General features: G+C 44.0%; 1 protein-coding gene across 3 annotated transcripts in view; it reads left to right on the top strand.

Annotated features, from left to right (window-relative positions):
• RNF157 (ring finger protein 157) overlaps nucleotides 1-12911 on the top strand; it is a 171202-nt gene extending 158291 nt beyond the window's left edge. For 2 of the 3 annotated variants that reach the window (XM_068263676.1, XM_068263674.1), the window contains one exon: nucleotides 12477-12911. In XM_068263676.1, the coding sequence (XP_068119777.1) occupies nucleotides 12477-12601 (125 nt within the window). In that variant the 3' untranslated portion in view covers nucleotides 12602-12911. Of the gene's footprint in view, nucleotides 1-3899; nucleotides 3941-12476 lie in introns of all 3 variants that reach the window. The other variant, XM_068263675.1, reaches the window with a different exon arrangement.
• The last annotated feature ends 4589 nt before the right edge of the window (nucleotides 12912-17500 follow it).

The raw sequence follows: 17500 nt of genomic DNA, 5'->3' as shown, positions 1-17500 counted from the left end.
TTTCTGTCTACATTTCATTCTTGTGTTACCTGTCTTTGTGTCTCACTTGTCACCTAACTGCTGTAGAAGTTCATGTTCACTGTGTGTCAGCTGTGCTCACTGCTTCCTGCTCCCCCTGATGCTGCTACCTACCTCTCCATTAGCATGGCTTCCTAGTAAGTCTGCCTCACCCTCTGGGCTTTGTGCGCTGATGGGGCTTAGTAGCATCTGAACAGTGCAAGGCTTCAGCTGCATGGGACACGACATGGCAGGACGAGCATATTGGCAAAGAAAATATCCAAGTTCCCTGCCAGCCACAAAAGCTTGTATTGCCATGGAGCATTCAGTGAGATGCGAGTCTAAATTCACTTTTTTTACATGCAGTCATGTTAAGAACCATAAACCCTGCTAAACCGCCGCTATCCCACGGCAAAACGAGGGTTTATACCCCACAAATCCCCCTCCCACCGCAAAATCCACAACTTTCTTGGCTGTGGATTTTGCTGCCCGGAGAGGCAGAGCTTTCAGCTGTAGCTCTGCCTCCATGCGGGTCAATCTACCTGCGGATCTCCGCCTCTCAGCCGGTCAGCTGGGATTGACGCGCGAAGAGGCAGAGCTACAGCCATAAGCTCTGCCTCATCAGGATGCACTCCCTGGAGGTAGGAGAGGGGATTTGGGGGGTATAAACGCCTCGTTTTGCCGCAGGATGGCGGCGGTTTAGCAGGGTTTATAGTTTTTTACATGGCTGCATGTTAAAAAAGTGAATTTAGACTCGCTTCAGAGTCTCTTTAAGCTTCCACTGGAACTTCAGAGTTGGAGACTGGGTTTTAATTGGTTACCGACTACAAACTCTACTCTAGACTTATAAAGACAATTCTTCAAACTTCCATAAAGGAGTTCTGTTAGGCCAGCGTCACACTCGCAATTCTCATACTAGTGGTTTTATTGCAGCAGGCACTCACCAGATTGTAATTCCTTTGCCACCATGGTGTTACTAGTAGGGATGCTCAATGAGATATGCAAATAGTTTCGAGTTGATGTAGGATTATGCAAATTTGAACAGGAACCCATCACATCCTGCTGAGGCAAAATTTGATTGGTCCATTTTACAAGCTGCATAAATGTGCATGCAAAATTTGCATAATGCTCATTGACCATACCTAGTTGCTAGTAATTGAACAATTCAATGTTTTGTTGTTAGTGACTGAATTTCATCATCGTTTTGGTGAGAGACATAGTGGTGGATCAATTTATTAGCAACAATGCTGGCATGCAGGCAATGGAGATTACATCAGATTCACCACTGATAACTGTGTTTTCATAGCAGAAAATGGCTTCTGAGAGTAAAGGCCCATACACACGTCGGATTTCCGCGAACGACGGGTCGTTTGAACGTCCCGTTGTTCGCCCGCTAAATCGGGCGTGTGTACAGACTGTCGTTCTCGGATCGCTCAAACTCACTCTTATCAAGCGAACGACAGTCTGTACACACGCCCGATTTAGCGGGCGAACGACTGAACGACGGGACGTTCAAACGACCCGTCGTTCGCGGAAATCCGACGTGTGTATGGGCATTAAGAAAGAGGTAAAAAGGGGAATTTCTTATCAGTGAAGGTCACACTGTAGTCACTTCCTGTCTGAGTCAGGACTGAGTCAGTCACTTACATACCTGATATTTAACTCTTTCAGGCAGAGAAAGAAAGAAAGGAACGCAGCATAGTTATTTGTGTACTTGGCACTATATCATCACGTCACATGTCACTTTGGGTATCCTTTAAAAACACAAACACTGGTGCACATGACAGAAGGGGGCCTGGGCTCTGGCACCACTCGGGACCCCCAAATCCCTTGCGACATCAAGAGGGGGAGTGCAGGTGTTCATCCTTGTAATGCTGGGTCTCAAATCCTACGTATGAATATTGCTAAAGGTACTGTAGGGTAACTGTGATAGGTGATTACTGGATAATCTGTGCTGCTATAAAGTCAATGGCTAGCATAAACCTTATACTACTCTAAGGCTTAGGTCCTGTTCACACTAGAAATTGTAAATCTTGCTAGCGTGAGTCTGAACCAACTGAGCCTAAGGTTTAATGATCCAGCATTATAAATCACAGTTTCCAACTTTCTATGAAGTCTGCAGCATATACTGTAACTATAACTAATTAGAGGTCATAAAACTCTCATATAGCTGAGTCAAACACTTCTCAGCAGGGAACAGATAAAAAGCTCAATAGTTCAAGAACTGTCTGTATGAAAGATCAATAAACATTAAGAACTGCTGCCTTACACAACCTCAAACCTAGATTTTTAAAGTTTAAAGGGAACCAGAGACGAAGCACCCTTGTGAATTTTACCATATATATTAGTGGGAACATTAGAGAAAACACCTACCCTGCTCTCTGTATCATTCTGCACTGCTCAACCTGCTTGTTATCAGCCCTGATAAACTCCCTGACTGAGCATTCAGTCTGGCTTTGCTCAGGAATCATTATAGCTGAGTCATAGCAGATAATAGGGGGGCAGGCTTGGGCTTGAAAAGACATCAGAGAAGACAGACTCAGCTATAATGATTCCTGAGCAAAGCCAGATTTTATCAGGGATGGTAACAGGCAGGCTGAGCCGTGAAGGATGAAACAGAGAGCAGGGTAAGTGTTTTCTCTAATGTTCCCACTGATATGTATGGTGAAAGACATGAGGGTGCTTCCTCTCTGGTTCTCTTTAAAACCAAAATAACAATTCCAGGAATGTGAAATTTTGGATTAGGTCTATGGATGTTTATCACCTCAGTTTATTTTCATATTAGCAGTGGCATAACAATAGCCCCACCCCCACTGCAGAGGCGGGGCTGACAGCTGAGGAGGGCCGAGGGCAGTACTGGGGGTGGTCTGTTACCTAATATAATCCAGAAAGCCCAGCAGAAGCTGGAAGCCTTATACATTCCCTGATCTGGCGATTGCATCTCCTCCACTTCCTGGTCAGTTAGCTAGTGTCCTGCAGCCAGCCAATCAGCATGCAACTTCAGTCCCCGCATGGTGATTGGCTGGCTGCACTGCACATGCTAACTAACCAGGAGGTGGAGGAGATGCAATCGCCAGAGCAGGTCATGTATAAGGCTTTCTGTATTATTACGTTGGGCACAAGACCTGCCCCCCCCCCCCCCTAGCTTGAGGCCCGGCCAGCTATAGTTACGCCCCTGCATATCAGGTATGCTTTAGGTAAAGCGGAATATAACCCTGCGTTTCTTCTCTGCTCAACAAGATTATTTACAGCATATTATATACTACCACCATTTTTTTTTAGTAGAACAGCATTCAATTAGTTAAACACAGGACTTACAAGTTCAGTGCAGTGAAAGTGGAGATAATGTTATCTTGTGTTTACTTAATTGTATCAAGTGAGGAATGTGACACATTCTCTGGCTTTGCAGAAGCTGCTGGACACAGACAGACACTCAAAGCATTTCTGCCTTCAATACAGCAATGAATAAAACCAGTTATGAATAAAATGCAATGTCAGCTCTCAGAGCAATACAAGTGTACTTTGGGAACTTGTAATTTCTAGATGAATAATAATACTTCTGCACAAAAGCAAATATGATAACTGTATGGTCTATAAAAAGTAGGAAAACATGTTTTATTGAATATTATGTCAGGGTTTTATACTGCTTTAACATAACAGGAGTAAATTATGTTTTTGTACATATTGCAGTTATGCACTGTAGTATTTTCCAGAAGAAATAGATCAGCGAATGGAGTTTCAGTATAGACCAAGCCAGGAATATACAAGACTACATATTGCCCTTGTCCCATCTGTCTGCTTAATTATGTGTTGTATGTTATCCATTTTCCTCTCTGCCTACTTCTGCTTCAACCTCCTCCTCTCTACCACTCTCTTCTTGTTTCTCTTCTGCCCATCCGCAGTGGCTCTTCCGGATCCCCAGCCTATACCGATTGCAGATTAGGTAGGATTTAGTTTGAAGATTCCATTAAAAGCACAACCTGATTATTAAATAGACTCTAAAATGCCACATTATCGCACTGTTATAGCCGGTACAGTGTGATTTGTACATCTTTGCAATACACAGTATCAGTATTTACATACTTTGTTTGACAAGAAGAATGTTTAAAAAATGTTTTGCCGGCCTAAAGTTTCCCGAATAGCTTATTTTGGGGAATCTTAGAGAATGGATTTGAAGAGATTATGTTATTTATTAATGATATGCTATAAATATTACAATGGGCCTCATGTAAGAAAGAATTGTTGTTTCCCATCTCCTCATCCAGTCAGATCCCCCCTTTCATGCTTCAGAATACAGCTGTGCTTTGCTCCCAAAGTACCATTTTCACCATGAATTGCCTAATGCAGGAACGTGTGCAGGCAGATTTATATAAGAATCAAGATAGGAAATGCACCTGGGCCAGATTTCAACCAGGAGTTCAGTACACTTACCAATAGGTCACTTTATTTCATTCAAGAGTCAGTTCCATATGAGTGGTGTACAAATGATGTTTTTCCCTTACTTAAAGAGACACTGAAGCGAAAAAAAATGATGATATTATGATTTGTATGTGTAGTACAGCTAAGAAATAAAACATTAGGAGCAGATACATCAGTCTAATTGTTTCCAGTATAGGAAGAGTTAAGAAACTCCAGTTATCTCTATGCAAACAAGCCATTAACTCTCTGACTAAGTCTTAAGCTGGCCATACACTGGCCCGATTTGCCGCCGTTTCGACAGCAGATTCGATCACTGGGATCGAATCTGCTGCCAATCGTTCGCGCTACACGCCGAATTTCGATCCATTTCGTCCGATCCCGTCGATCGCTCCGTGCGGAAAATTACCGTCGATCGCCCGCTGGTAGGGAGCGCGTCGGTAGAGGCGTTCGATTGCCTGACAACCGACGCAATAGAGCCGCATACATTACCTACTCCGCCGGCGCGACTACCCCCGGTCACCGCTGCTCCGTGTCCGCGCTGGTCTCCAGCATGCTTCAGTTCCTCCTGCCCAGCAGGAAGTTTAAACAGAGAGCGCTCTACTGTTTAAACTTCCTGCCGGGCAGGAAGAAGCAAAGCATGCCGGACCTGGAGACCAGAGCGGAGACAGAGCAGCGGTGACCAGGGGCAGTCGCGCCGGCGGAGCAGGTAATGTATGCGGGCGGGGGGAGCGGCGGCAGCACCACCACCACCACCACAACAGATTGTGAATGGTTTCAGGCTGAAATGGATTCACAATCTGTTTGCAGTAAAGGTAGCCATACGATCCCTCTCTGATCAGATTCGATCAGAGAGGGATCTATCTGTTGGTCGAATCTGATTGCAAATCGACCAGTGAATGGCCACCTTAAGTCGTGGAGAGGGCTGTTATCTGACTTTTATTATCTCAACTGTAAGTGAACTGTTTACTTTTCCTCTGCCAGAGGAGAGGTCATTACATTACATACTGCTCTGAAAGACTCATTTTGAATGCTGAGTGTTGTGTAATCTGCACATATTATAGAATAATGCAATATTAGAAAAAACACTATATACCTGAAAATAAAAGTATGAGAATATTTTCTTTGCTGCTAATCTTCTAGTAATTATTCATAGTACACAACCAATTCACTATATCATATTTTTTTTTTCGCTTCAGTGTCTCTTTAAGAAGGGAAAAAAAATCATAACCAGGAAACTACGTCCACGTCAGCCTTACATCAGTTGTGTATCCTAGGGGGCGCTATACAAATTATACAGCGCAGAATAATACAGTTTTCTATAATAACACGGATTTACTTCAGAGAAGACTTGTCTGACCAACATGTTGAGCTTTCATGCAGTGAAACTGCAAATCGAGATATTAGGAAAGCAATAGACGTAGAATGCTTTGGACACTGTTCCCCACGATAGTCTGGTGCAGAAGCTGAGCATACAGGGACGAGGGGGAAGTGTGTGTATGTGGGTAGAAAGGTGGCTAAGGGGTTAAAGGCAAGAAGCAGGAGTAGTAAAGAGGAAGGAACAGAAGCAGTTACTGGTTGTAATTGGGGACCAGGAGGAGGTAATGTCTGCAACAGGGCCAGCTCTAGACTTTATTGTTGCCTGAGGCAAACTTGTGAGGATGTGCACCCCCCCTGATTGGGAATGATCGCACAGCACCCAACAATTAGCACTGCACATTTTAGCTGTGGCCCCCAGTATCGGTTAGCCAGGTACAGTTGCCCCCAGTATCGGTTAGCCAGGTACAGTTGCCCCCAGTATAGGTTAGCCAGGTACAGTTGCCCCCAGTATAGGTTGGCCAGGTACAGTTGCCCCCAGTATAGGTTAGCCAGGTACAGTTGCCCCCAGTATAGGTTGGCCAGGTACAGTTGCCCCCAGTATAGGTTAGCCAGGTACAGTTGCCCCCAGTATAGGTTAGCCAGGTACAGTTGCCCCCAGTATAGGTTGGCCAGGTACAGTTGCCCCCAGTATAGGTTAGCCAGGTACAGTTGCCCCCAGTATAGGTTAGCCAGGTACAGTTGCCCCCAGTATAGGTCGGCCAGGTACAGTTGCCCCCAGTATAGGTTAGCCAGGTACAGTTGCCCCCAGTATAGGTTAGCCAGGTACAGTTGCCCCCAGTATAGGTTGGCCAGGTACAGTTGTCCCCAGTATAGGTTAGCCAGGTACAGTTGCCCCCAGTATAGGTTGGCCAGGTACAGTTACCCCCAGTATAGGTTAGCCAGGCACAGTTGCCCCCAGTATAGGTTAGCCAGGCACAGTTGCCCCCAGTATAGGTTAGCCAGGTACAGTTGCCCCCAGTGTAGGTTGGCCAGGTACAGTTGCCCCCAGTATCAGTTAGCCAGGTACAGTTGCCCCCAGTATAGGTTGGCCAGGTACAGTTGCCCCCATTATCAGTTAGCCAGGTACAGTTGCCCCCAGTATAGGTTGGCCAGGTACAGTTGCCCCCAGTATAGGTTGGCCAGGTACAGTTGCCCCCAGTATAGGTTAGCCAGGTACAGTTGCCCCCAGTATAGGTTGGCCAGGTACAGTTGCCCCCAGTATATTTTGGCCAGGTACAGTTGCCCCCAGTATAGGTTGGCCAGGTACAGTTGCCCCAGTATAGGTTAGCCAGGTATAGGTGCTCCCAGTATAGGTTGGCCAGGTACAGTTGCCCCAGTATAGGTTAGCCAGGTACAGTTGCCCCCAGTATAGGTTAGCCAGGTACAGTTGCCCCAGTATAGGTTGGCCAGGTACAGTTGTCCCCAGTATAGGTTAGCCAGGTACAGTTGCCCCCAGTATAGGTTAGCCAGGTACAGTTGCCCCCAGTATAGGTTGGCCAGGTACAGTTGCCCCCAGTATAGGTTGGCCAGGTACAGTTGCCCCCAGTATAGGTTGGCCAGGTACAGTTGCCCCCAGTATAAGTTAGCCAGGTACAGTTGCCCCCAGTATAGGTTAGCCAGGTACAGTTGCCCCCAGTATAGGTTGGCCAGGTACAGTTGCCCCCAGTATAGGTTGGCCAGGTACAGTTGCCCCCAGTATAGGTTGGCCAGGTACAGTTGCCCCCAGTATAAGTTAGCCAGGTACAGTTGCCCCCAGTATAGGTTAGCCAGGTACAGTTGCCCCCAGTATAGGTTGGCCAGGTACAGTTACCCCCAGTATAAGTTAGCCAGGTACAGTTGCCCCCAGTATAGGTTAGCCAGGTACAGTTGCCCCCAGTATAGGTTGGCCAGGTACAGTTGCCCCCAGTATAGGTTGGCCAGGTACAGTTGCCCCCAGTATAGGTTGGCCAGGTACAGTTGCCCCCAGTATAGGTTAGCCAGGTACAGTTGCCCCCAGTATAGGTTAGCCAGGTACAGTTGCCCCCAGTATAGGTTAGCCAGGTACAGTTGCCCCCAGTATAGGTTAGCCAGGTACAGTTGCCCCCAGTATAGGTTAGCCAGGTACAGTTGCCCCAGTATAGGTTGGCCAGGTATAGGTGCCCCCAGTATAGGTTAGCCAGGTATAGGTGCCCCCAGTATAGGTTAGCCAGGTACAGTTGCCCCCAGTATAGGTTAGCCAGGTACAGTTGCCCCCAGTATATTTTGGCCAGGTACAGTTGCCCCCAGTATAGGTTAGCCAGGTACAGTTGCCCCCAGTATAGGTTAGCCAGGTACAGTTGCCCCCAGTATAGGTTAGCCAGGTACAGTTGCCCCCCCCCCCCCCCCCAGTATAGGTTGGCCAGGCACGCTCTTCCTGTTTCTGCCTGGTGCCGCCCCCAGACTACTGCTGCCTGAGGAAGTCACCTCACTTGGCATTATGGGTGGGCCGGGCCTGGACTGCAATTATTTATACAGTGCAATAATTAAACCCCTTTTTGGCCCCAAACTGCAGCAATTAACCCCTCGTGTTCTTCCAGTACAGCAAGTAACCCTGCAGGTGCCACTTTCAGCTATGGGCTGACATATACTTGAGTTTGGTTTTTGTAAATGCCAGGTGAAGTGGGCCAAATACTGGGGTCGCCTTATACATGAGCTTGATTTTGAGGATATACAGATTTATTCATAGGGCTCTACAAAGGACAAGAGGCCATGAGCTACATATGGAGGAAAGGAGATTTTGCCACCTGTTTTGGAAGTGGTTCTTCTCAGATAAACTGGTCGCTGCGTTCTTTCTTTACCTTGGAGGGGCATCCACCGATATGATTGACAGGCTTTCCTTCCTTTATATAGTGCTTTAGTTAGGCTAAAGAAGTTGAGTTTGATGGACACAGCTTTTTTTACACTAGACATCACTATCTAGCTAAAAATAAGATAACTATGCACCTGATGTGTAGATCTTCTTAGAGTAGCATTAGAAGGCATTATCATCATTCGTGGATACTGACATTTTCCTTTGCAGAGTACATTGAATGATTTACCAGTATGCTACTAAGGCCCGTACACACTCTAGATTGATGTTGCCCGACGGGTATCGGTACCTGATCCCTAGGGCCAACATCGCTGGACTGAGGCTGATGATGTGTCCTGTTGCCATGTGGGCAAAGAGGGCAGACGGGATGGGGAAGACGTGACGTCGGGTGGTGGGCAGGACAAGAGGCCAGCACAAAGCCATCGGCCTAAGACAGTGATCTGCAAACTTGGCCCTCCAGCTGTTAAGGAACTACAAGTCCCACAATGCATTTGCCTTTATAAATCATGACTGTGGCTGTCAGACTCCTGCAATGCATTGTGGGACTTGTAGTTCCTTAACAGCTGCAGATCACTGACCTAAGTGGATCAGTGACTGGGTGGCAGGCTGCTGTCCACGTGCCGGATTATCAGCAGAGGTTGCCAGTCTCCTCAGCAGACTTTAATCTAGCGCATGTACACGCCAATCCGTACTGTAAGCTAAGCTCACCGACTATCCCATATATCTGTTTTAGCTGTGAAAAAACAACCATGCAAACATGTAGAGAACATACAAACTCCTGTCCAGATAGCATCCCGGCTGAGATTCAGACTTGGGACCTCCTTAGTGCTGCCATGCTAGAGTACCAGCCACTTACAGTAGCTTCCATGCCATCCTCCCAATGTTTGTCTTTCATGTTAAAAGATGACAGAGTAACCAAGCAGCTCGGGGTGACCCAAACCACTAGGAACGTATAGGGGGATAAAAGAGACAGAAAAGCCCTCCTACTAATAAGCAATGCTTGGTGGAATTTGCCTCCTTAAAACAGAAGGAAATCTGCAATAATTCATCTATAAGTGAACATGTGTGGTTACCCACAATGCACACCTACTGAATATGCAAATTATCTCTTCGCCCCTGTAAGAAAGGCTAGCATCCAGAACTGCTGGTGTATAGCAAGCCTATAGCTCTAAATATTACACAGCCACACCGACCCCACATGTAGACAGCCTGTTTCAGGCTTTTGGCTGTCTACATGTGGGTTTGGTGTGGCTGTATAATACCTAAAGCTATAGGCTTGCTATACACCAGCGGCTCTGGATGCTTGTCTGGCTTACAGGGGCAAAAAGGGATAATTTGCATATTCATTAGTGGTGCATTGTGGGTAACCACACATGTTCACTTATAGCTGAATTATTGCAAGTTTCCTTCTGTTTTAAGAAGGTAAATTTCACCAAGAATGTTAAATGATGAAAGGAATAATGGTTTGGTCGTGGTCCTTTGTACAGGTTCCTCGGTATTTATCTTTCGTAGTCTTTTTCATGTTTTTTTTTTTTTACCATGTTCTCATTCCAGATTGACCATTTCCCATTGAGTTTCTCTTTAGCTGGCCACATACTTTAAAATCTGATTGTTCAGCCTTTGTACATAGTAGCAAAAACGTTTCTGTACCGTGTTAGCCAAACAAATTATATAGGTAGAAAAAACAACTTTTGTAAAAAATAATACCATTTAATAACTGATAATTAAATGATGCAAACTTTCTGGGATCTAGTCTCCTTCTTCAGGCATATTTATATTTTTACGTGCATCAGTGTTTTACTTCAGCTAACATCTGGAAATATGCCTGAAGAAGGGGACTAGATCCCAGAAAGCTTGCATCATTTAACTATCAGTTAGCCATTAAAAGGTATTGTTACAAAATGTTGTTTTTTCTACCTATATAATTCAGTCTTTGTACAAAATGACCGGCAGCTGTTTCTTGTGAGGGATACGATTCCTATTACCATTTTTATGGAACATATTAAAAAGATCTTACCAATAAAAGGTGTAAAATGCAAAGGTGAGACATAATCCATACAAGAAAAATAGCATCCTACCCAATTAATCCTATAGCCAACCAGATTGAATATATGAGGGGTGTCCAGTCGATGAAATTCAGGTGAAGAACCTCAGGAACCGGGAGGGAAAAGCAAACAGCAAACCCCAGGAGCGCCATATAGTCTAGTATCTCCAAGCAATGAAATAATGTGTGAAACAAATACTACTTAGAGACCTGGGCTGCTATTAGGCATACTTTAGTATCAGGCAGGCATCTCCACATGGATTGGGTAGCCTCTTCAGGATAGGTTGGTTCGCACTCCAGAAAAAGGAAGGACCACTGAGTAATTATCACAGAGAACACCCCTGGGGGGGGGGGGGGGGTAATCTGTACACGAATGTAGAATGCAATGGCTAAACGTGGGTAATGAAACATTCATACTTCAGGTAAAAGGTTTAAAGATAAGTTTATTGTAGACAGGAAAAGAGACGTGTTTCATGGGATCTGCCTGCTTCCTCGGGGCTACAGTACAGTGTCTCATGCAGTCCGTGCATCCAGCTGCAGAAGTCTCTGGACTGTAGATCTTTTAACCACCTACCTGAGGTAAGACGCCAGGGCACAATGTCCTGGAGTGGTACGCATGACCGTGTCTACACGTGTTCATTAGCACACATGCTCTGGCCTGGCGGTGCGCGTCCTTGATTGCGCACCACCAGGGCATGCGTACTAATGGTCGGGTGCAGACACAGGCATGCGTACTGCTGCAGGACATTGTGACCCGGAAGTAGTACAGGGCCAGACTGTCCATAGAGATTCCCCAACACCTCTACTCCCATCTTGTGTACAGGCTGGATATAAGTAGAGAAGATGAGCTTAGCCCTTCATAATACGTAGATGTTGGCAAGATTACACAATCTGATTGCAATGTGTACAGCTAGCATCATCCTACACAATTATATAACCATTATTTTTTCTTTAGGCATTCCTCATTAGTTCCAATCACTTTAATTAAAAAATAATTGTGCTTAAAGTGGACCCAAATTAAAAATACAAGATTTCAGAAATAAAATCTATTTTCTAACTGCCACTAACTGTCCAATTTCTAGCGAAAAATCGTTCGATCGATCAGTAATTCTGATCGGATTGGTTGTAAATAACCTCCGTTGATGGACACAATCGATTATGAACGAGTGATAAAAATGTCATCTGAATGAATTTTCGTCAAACCAAAATTTGGATTTTCTTGTTGGTTGTGATACATAGGAAGCAAAGATTGGTTCATTGGTGGTGTAATGAACGATGTATTACAATATTTCACTTCCGATCAGAATTTCTGATTGCTCTAATGATTTTTCGCTGGAAATTGGATCATTAGTGGCCACCTTCATACTAATAAATAGCAGCCTTTTTTTCAGCTGCATGATGACAAATATAAAATATTTTACATTTATTGGAGGAACCCCTCCCTTCCTTTCATATTGCCGGGACAGAATCCGGCAGACTGGTGGAGGAGATAAAAAAACAAAACACAAGCTGCTACTGATGATGTCACAGGGGAGGTGATGTCAGCTTGTGTGTGATGTCACATAGACCACGCCCCTGTGAGGGAGGGTAGCTGATGACAAACACACCCACGATTTAAAACCTCCTACTAAGCTCAGAAGTAATGGCTGCCACCTGTATAACCCTAGTTATGGAAAGAGAAGGGTGAAAAGCATGCACTGAAATGCTCATAGGCTGGAAGGAGTGTTTATTTATCTTTGTATGTGTCAGAGTGGTGCAAATAAATATTTTGAATTAAAAAAATGTTTGGTTTGGGTCCTGCTTTAATATAAAACATCCTGTCCTCCTCCTTAGATGGCTTGTGCACCGGTGTCCCTGCACAGAAGAGAAGGCAGCCGTACCATGTATCGGACATTTGTATCTCTCTGCAGGAGGTGGGTGATATACGAGGAGGTCGGCTGGGTGCTCAGGACGTGTGATGATGTCTCTTCTCCTCCAGACCTGCTGCTGCTGCTGCTTTACCCTCCAGCTCTTCTCTCACTGAGAAAGGCTCCCACCTCCATGAAGTCGCTCAGGACTGACTATGTTTGGTGACAGCAGTCACATCAGTCTCCTGGATTCCTGCTCCAGCAGACTGACATACACAATCTATCCACTGCCTTCCCCGGGAGGTGTTTCTGCCCATACCACAAATAGTTTGTGTAAACCCTGGACTAATAGGACTGGCAATGCTGACACATGCACTGAATTCTGTAAGTGGTGACAATATTGTACCTGTTCCACAAGAGATTACTGGCAATATGTCTTTGTTATAGAAGCGTGTGTTGAATATGTGCTACCGTGCAGAAACTGCACCACCTGCTGTACAGTCCAGATGTTGGCAGTGCTTATGGTGGGTCACTGCTGTAACCGATAACATTGGGCTCTCATAGGCACCGCTTCTTAAAGTGGCGCTTTGTATTGAGGTGACCCAGTACTGTGTATTCCGTCCTTATGGGAAGACCTGAGATCAATCCATACATAGAGCTGCCCCAATACTGTCTGTTCTGCCTCTGTGGATAAGAAGCGTTGGATTAGTACGAAGTTTTGTAGGCTGATGAGCAATGTTTGTGCTGGTTGTACAATCGGGAGTCTGGTGGTGATTTGTCAGTCAGTGTTAGAAGAAATGTCTGTAATAGGAATGTGGTGAGGTGAGCTGAGCCATGTACCGTTTGTGTGGCAATTCCATGTACTCCTGGTACCAGTATAGTGGTGCTGCTACTGTATTCCTCTCGTGAAGAGCATAGCACTGCCGCTTCATGTATACAATGCTGTTATTTATTTACACCGCTCATCTGAGCCTTTCATTTCACAACTTTTTAAAGAGAACCAGTAAGGAATGGGCATTGGCAGCTTTCACGGGCTCTCTCACTTTATATTGTTACAGTTGTGCAGTTTCACCAGTCAGAGATGTGTCCTGTTATGTAGAGAATCCTTCATGGTCGAAAACTGCCTCCAGGTATCTAGATGAGAGATCAGGAGCCCAATGGTGCAGTATCGTTTGTACAATTTCTTGTCATAAGTATTCCAGGTCTGCTTGGCAGGTCCTGGTTGGTCACACTCCTAGGAATTATTGGAAACTGTAGGTGTGCAATAGGGGACCCCTAAGGGTAGAACTAGTCTAAAAAACACTGCTGGAGGTGCCCTGTGTATCTAGTATCCGGTATACATGGGTTAGGAGTAAATAGATCTTGCCTCCTTAAAGAACAACCCACTACGGTAAGTATAAGTATTTATTCATGCACAAAAGGCAACGCGTTTCACGGGTGCTGGCCAGCTTCCTCAGGTCAATATAAAAGTGCCTTAGTAGCAGTTGCCATGGACATGAACACTTATTAGATTAGAGGCGCTCATGTCTGTGACAACTGCTACTAAGGCACTTTTGTACCTACCTGAGGAAGCTGGCCAGCACCCGTGAAACGCGTTGTCTTTTGTGCATGAATAAATACTTATACTTACCCTAGTGGGTTGTTCTTTAGATACACAGGGTGCCTCCAGCAGTCCTGTTATGTATGTTTTCCCTCTGAGAGGGAGTCTTCTCAAAACTCTGGATTCATCTAACACAAATGTTGCCATATCTCAATGTTTATAATGGATTCAGGCGGCCAACAGTTGCTGGTTTGGGTAGTTCTTCGATTTCAGCAGTCAGGTGAACTGACCTGAGGTGGAAGTTAGGACAACCACAGCTTTGATTGGGAGAAATATTGCACTCCAATACAGAAAAAAGGACCACTATCGGGGAAAATCATAACATCAGCGCTTTGTAATATGTTGGCGCTTTATGAATACAATAAGTAAAATAAAAATAACATTTGAAATGCATGTAAACACATACAAATGAGAAGTGTGTTTCTTACAGAGTCAAATTAGCTATAAATTACTTTTCTCCTATGTTGTTGTCACTTACAGTAGTTAGTACAAATCTGACGTAACTGACAGGTTTGTGACTAGTCCATCTATTCATGAGGAATTCTCAGTATTTAATTTTTTGTTTACAAATGCACTCCCTGGAAAGGATCTATACAAAGATGTCAGATGGACTGAGCAACTGCCATTCACTAAGTACTTTTGAAAATAAAGAACACCCTGAGAATCCCCTATGAGGAGATGGGCTAGTCCAAAACATGTCAGTATTGTCAGATATCTACTAGCTACTGTAGGTGACAGCAACATAGGAGAAAAGTAATTTATAGCACATTTTACTCTGGGAGAAATGTACTTTTTACTTGTGTTTTCATGTGCTTTACATTTTACAATGTTTTGCAATAGTGGGCCTTTAAATAGAAAATGGCTTTCTGTGACCTATAAGGTTGGCTTATATCGGTTTAAAGCTGGATACACATGGTACAATTTTCCATCAGATCGATGGATCTATTAGATAATGTCCGACCGGTCCTATCAGATTGCGATCAATTTTGGGTACTTATCAACGCAAAACTAATCGCAAAATCGATATGAAACAGTTTGGACGTCTACACACGATGCAGTTTCTTATCTGATCACCAGTCAATCTGATGGGAAATTGTACCGTGTGTATGAAGCCCTAGAGTGAAGACTCCGATTATTTTGAATATTAATTTGTGACTGGTTCTCTTCATCACCTGACAAAGCTCAATCATAATAACAGAAGTAAAGGGAAAGTGGTGTTAGATATCAGCTTGAGGCCTCTTGCACACTGCAAGCAAATCAGATTCAGATTCAGATTTTTAATCTGTTTTTACATCCGATTCCGATTCAGATTTTTAATCTTAACTGCATGCTGCGTTTTTTGATCCGTTTTTCTGTTGAATGTATTCAAGGAAAATCGGAATCGGAAACGGAATCGGAATCGGAAACGGAATCGGAATCGGAAAACGGATTTGCAGTGTGCAGGGAGCCTGAATATTCTGGTGTAAAATACTGACCTCTGGAACGCAGCAGATAAAGGCTATGTTGTGCTTATGCTTTGCAGCCATTGTCTATTCCTAATCCAGCCAATCCCTCTAGTATATGATTTTACTTCTACAAAGTTTCTCCATCAAATGCTTAAAGCAAACCTGAACTGGAAATTAAAAGTGAAAATAAACATACACACGTCATACTTACCTTCCATGTAGTCTACTCCTCCTCCTCCTCTCCCGTGTCCTGTTTATCCGCTGTGATCAATGGAATTCTCCATCCTCCATTTTAAAAATGGTGATGACCCCGTAACAGCTTTCTGGTCAGCACACTGTTAAACTGTAATATTGCCCATGTGAACCTTAGGGAAGCATGAACATTACCTTGCACATCAGTTGTCCTTTCAGTTATAACTGACAGCAACTGATATATTTCACTTCTGACAAAATGTTGGAATCGTTGTTAGGAGAAAATGGTGAGCTTCTGAGAGGAACTGATGCCAAGGTCAGTATGTAATATTCATTTGCAGGTACCTCATGTGTTTATTGTAAATCATTTTACTCAGTTCAGGTTCACTTTAAGTGTGCTTAATACTGATTCTCTGGCCTGATGATGTTTTAGATGTCATAATGCAAAACTAAAACCAGCGCATTTAATGGCAGCAAATACCTGCTTCATGAATGGTTCATATGACCTTTTATACTTGTTTATTTATTTCTTTTACCAGCAATCTATCACAATAAAATAATGGAAGTATCAGAGTGCCTACAGTATACTGCAAGGTGGACGTATCTATTTGCGTTTCACTCCCAAACTCTGCCCAGTGTCCCTATATGGCACCACTGTGAAGGACTATCCACTGAGGCTTTCTGTTTATCCATTTCACATGTCCGTTGTTAGATATGTGGGCTTTGTGTTTGTAATTTTGTAGCCATAGACCAGTGTTTCTCAACATTTTATTGGTATGTACCCCTTATAACACCCTGAACTCACCAAGTACCCCCTGGCATACTAAACATCACAAGTAGCCCCTTCATACCCCCCTAACCCCCGTTCATACCCCCAAGTACCCCCTAACATAGTAAACATTCTCACAAGTACCCCCTAGCATAGTAAACGTTATCACAAGTACCCCCTTAACAAATACATACAGTATTTAATTGTAGTACATGATCATTGGTTCTAAACCATTTCCTATTGCATTTACTTAGCTAAAATACTAATTTGACTTTGTTCAACTAAGACTTATCATTTTCTTTAGCTCTAAATGTGTTCTTCTTGGTTAAGTATATGAAGCCCGAGTACCCCCTGGACCCATGAGAAGTACCCCGTGGGATACGCGTAGCACACGTTGAGAACCTAGGCCATAGAGAATAATAATCGTCACATGCCACCACACATGAGATAAACATGCATGTAATGTGTTATTCCTCCATAGAACTAGGTTGTGTACCTTTTTTCACTGTAAGGGATAATAATTCAGGCATGCTGATAAGTTTCTCGCCAGTGGGGTATAGCATAACGCCCTGAAAACTAATTACACGCAATAAAACTCTTACCTGGCAGAGAACAACTTTTGAGTTCCTGAAATAGATTTAAAAAAAAAAAAAATCTGTAGATTTAAAAAAAAAAAAAAATATTATAGACTCTGACTCTGGAACACTAAAAAACTGTCATTCAGCTGAGACAATGAAAACATTAAACTTACTTTTTTAAGCTTTTAAACACAAATTAAAATTGTAAAGTTCCAAAAAAAGGATAGATACAATTGTTTATCTCATCCGTATATTTTCAGTTCAGGTTTGCTTAAACCTCCTTACAGTGACAAAATGGTGGCAAAGCCTCTCTGTTGACAAGACCTGCATGGAAGAAAAGTGCAAGAGGCCTTCCTGGGGAGAAATTCTCAGTGTCCCGGGTACTGTAGATAAAATTGTGGACCTTTTTGTATCTGGGGAGCAAAT

This window comes from Hyperolius riggenbachi, chromosome 12 (genome assembly GCF_040937935.1).
Source record: "Hyperolius riggenbachi isolate aHypRig1 chromosome 12, aHypRig1.pri, whole genome shotgun sequence".
NCBI classification, from domain to species: Eukaryota; Metazoa; Chordata; class Amphibia; order Anura; family Hyperoliidae; genus Hyperolius; species Hyperolius riggenbachi.
Note: the sequence above shows the minus strand (reverse complement) of the source record. Positions and strands in the feature narration are given on the sequence as shown.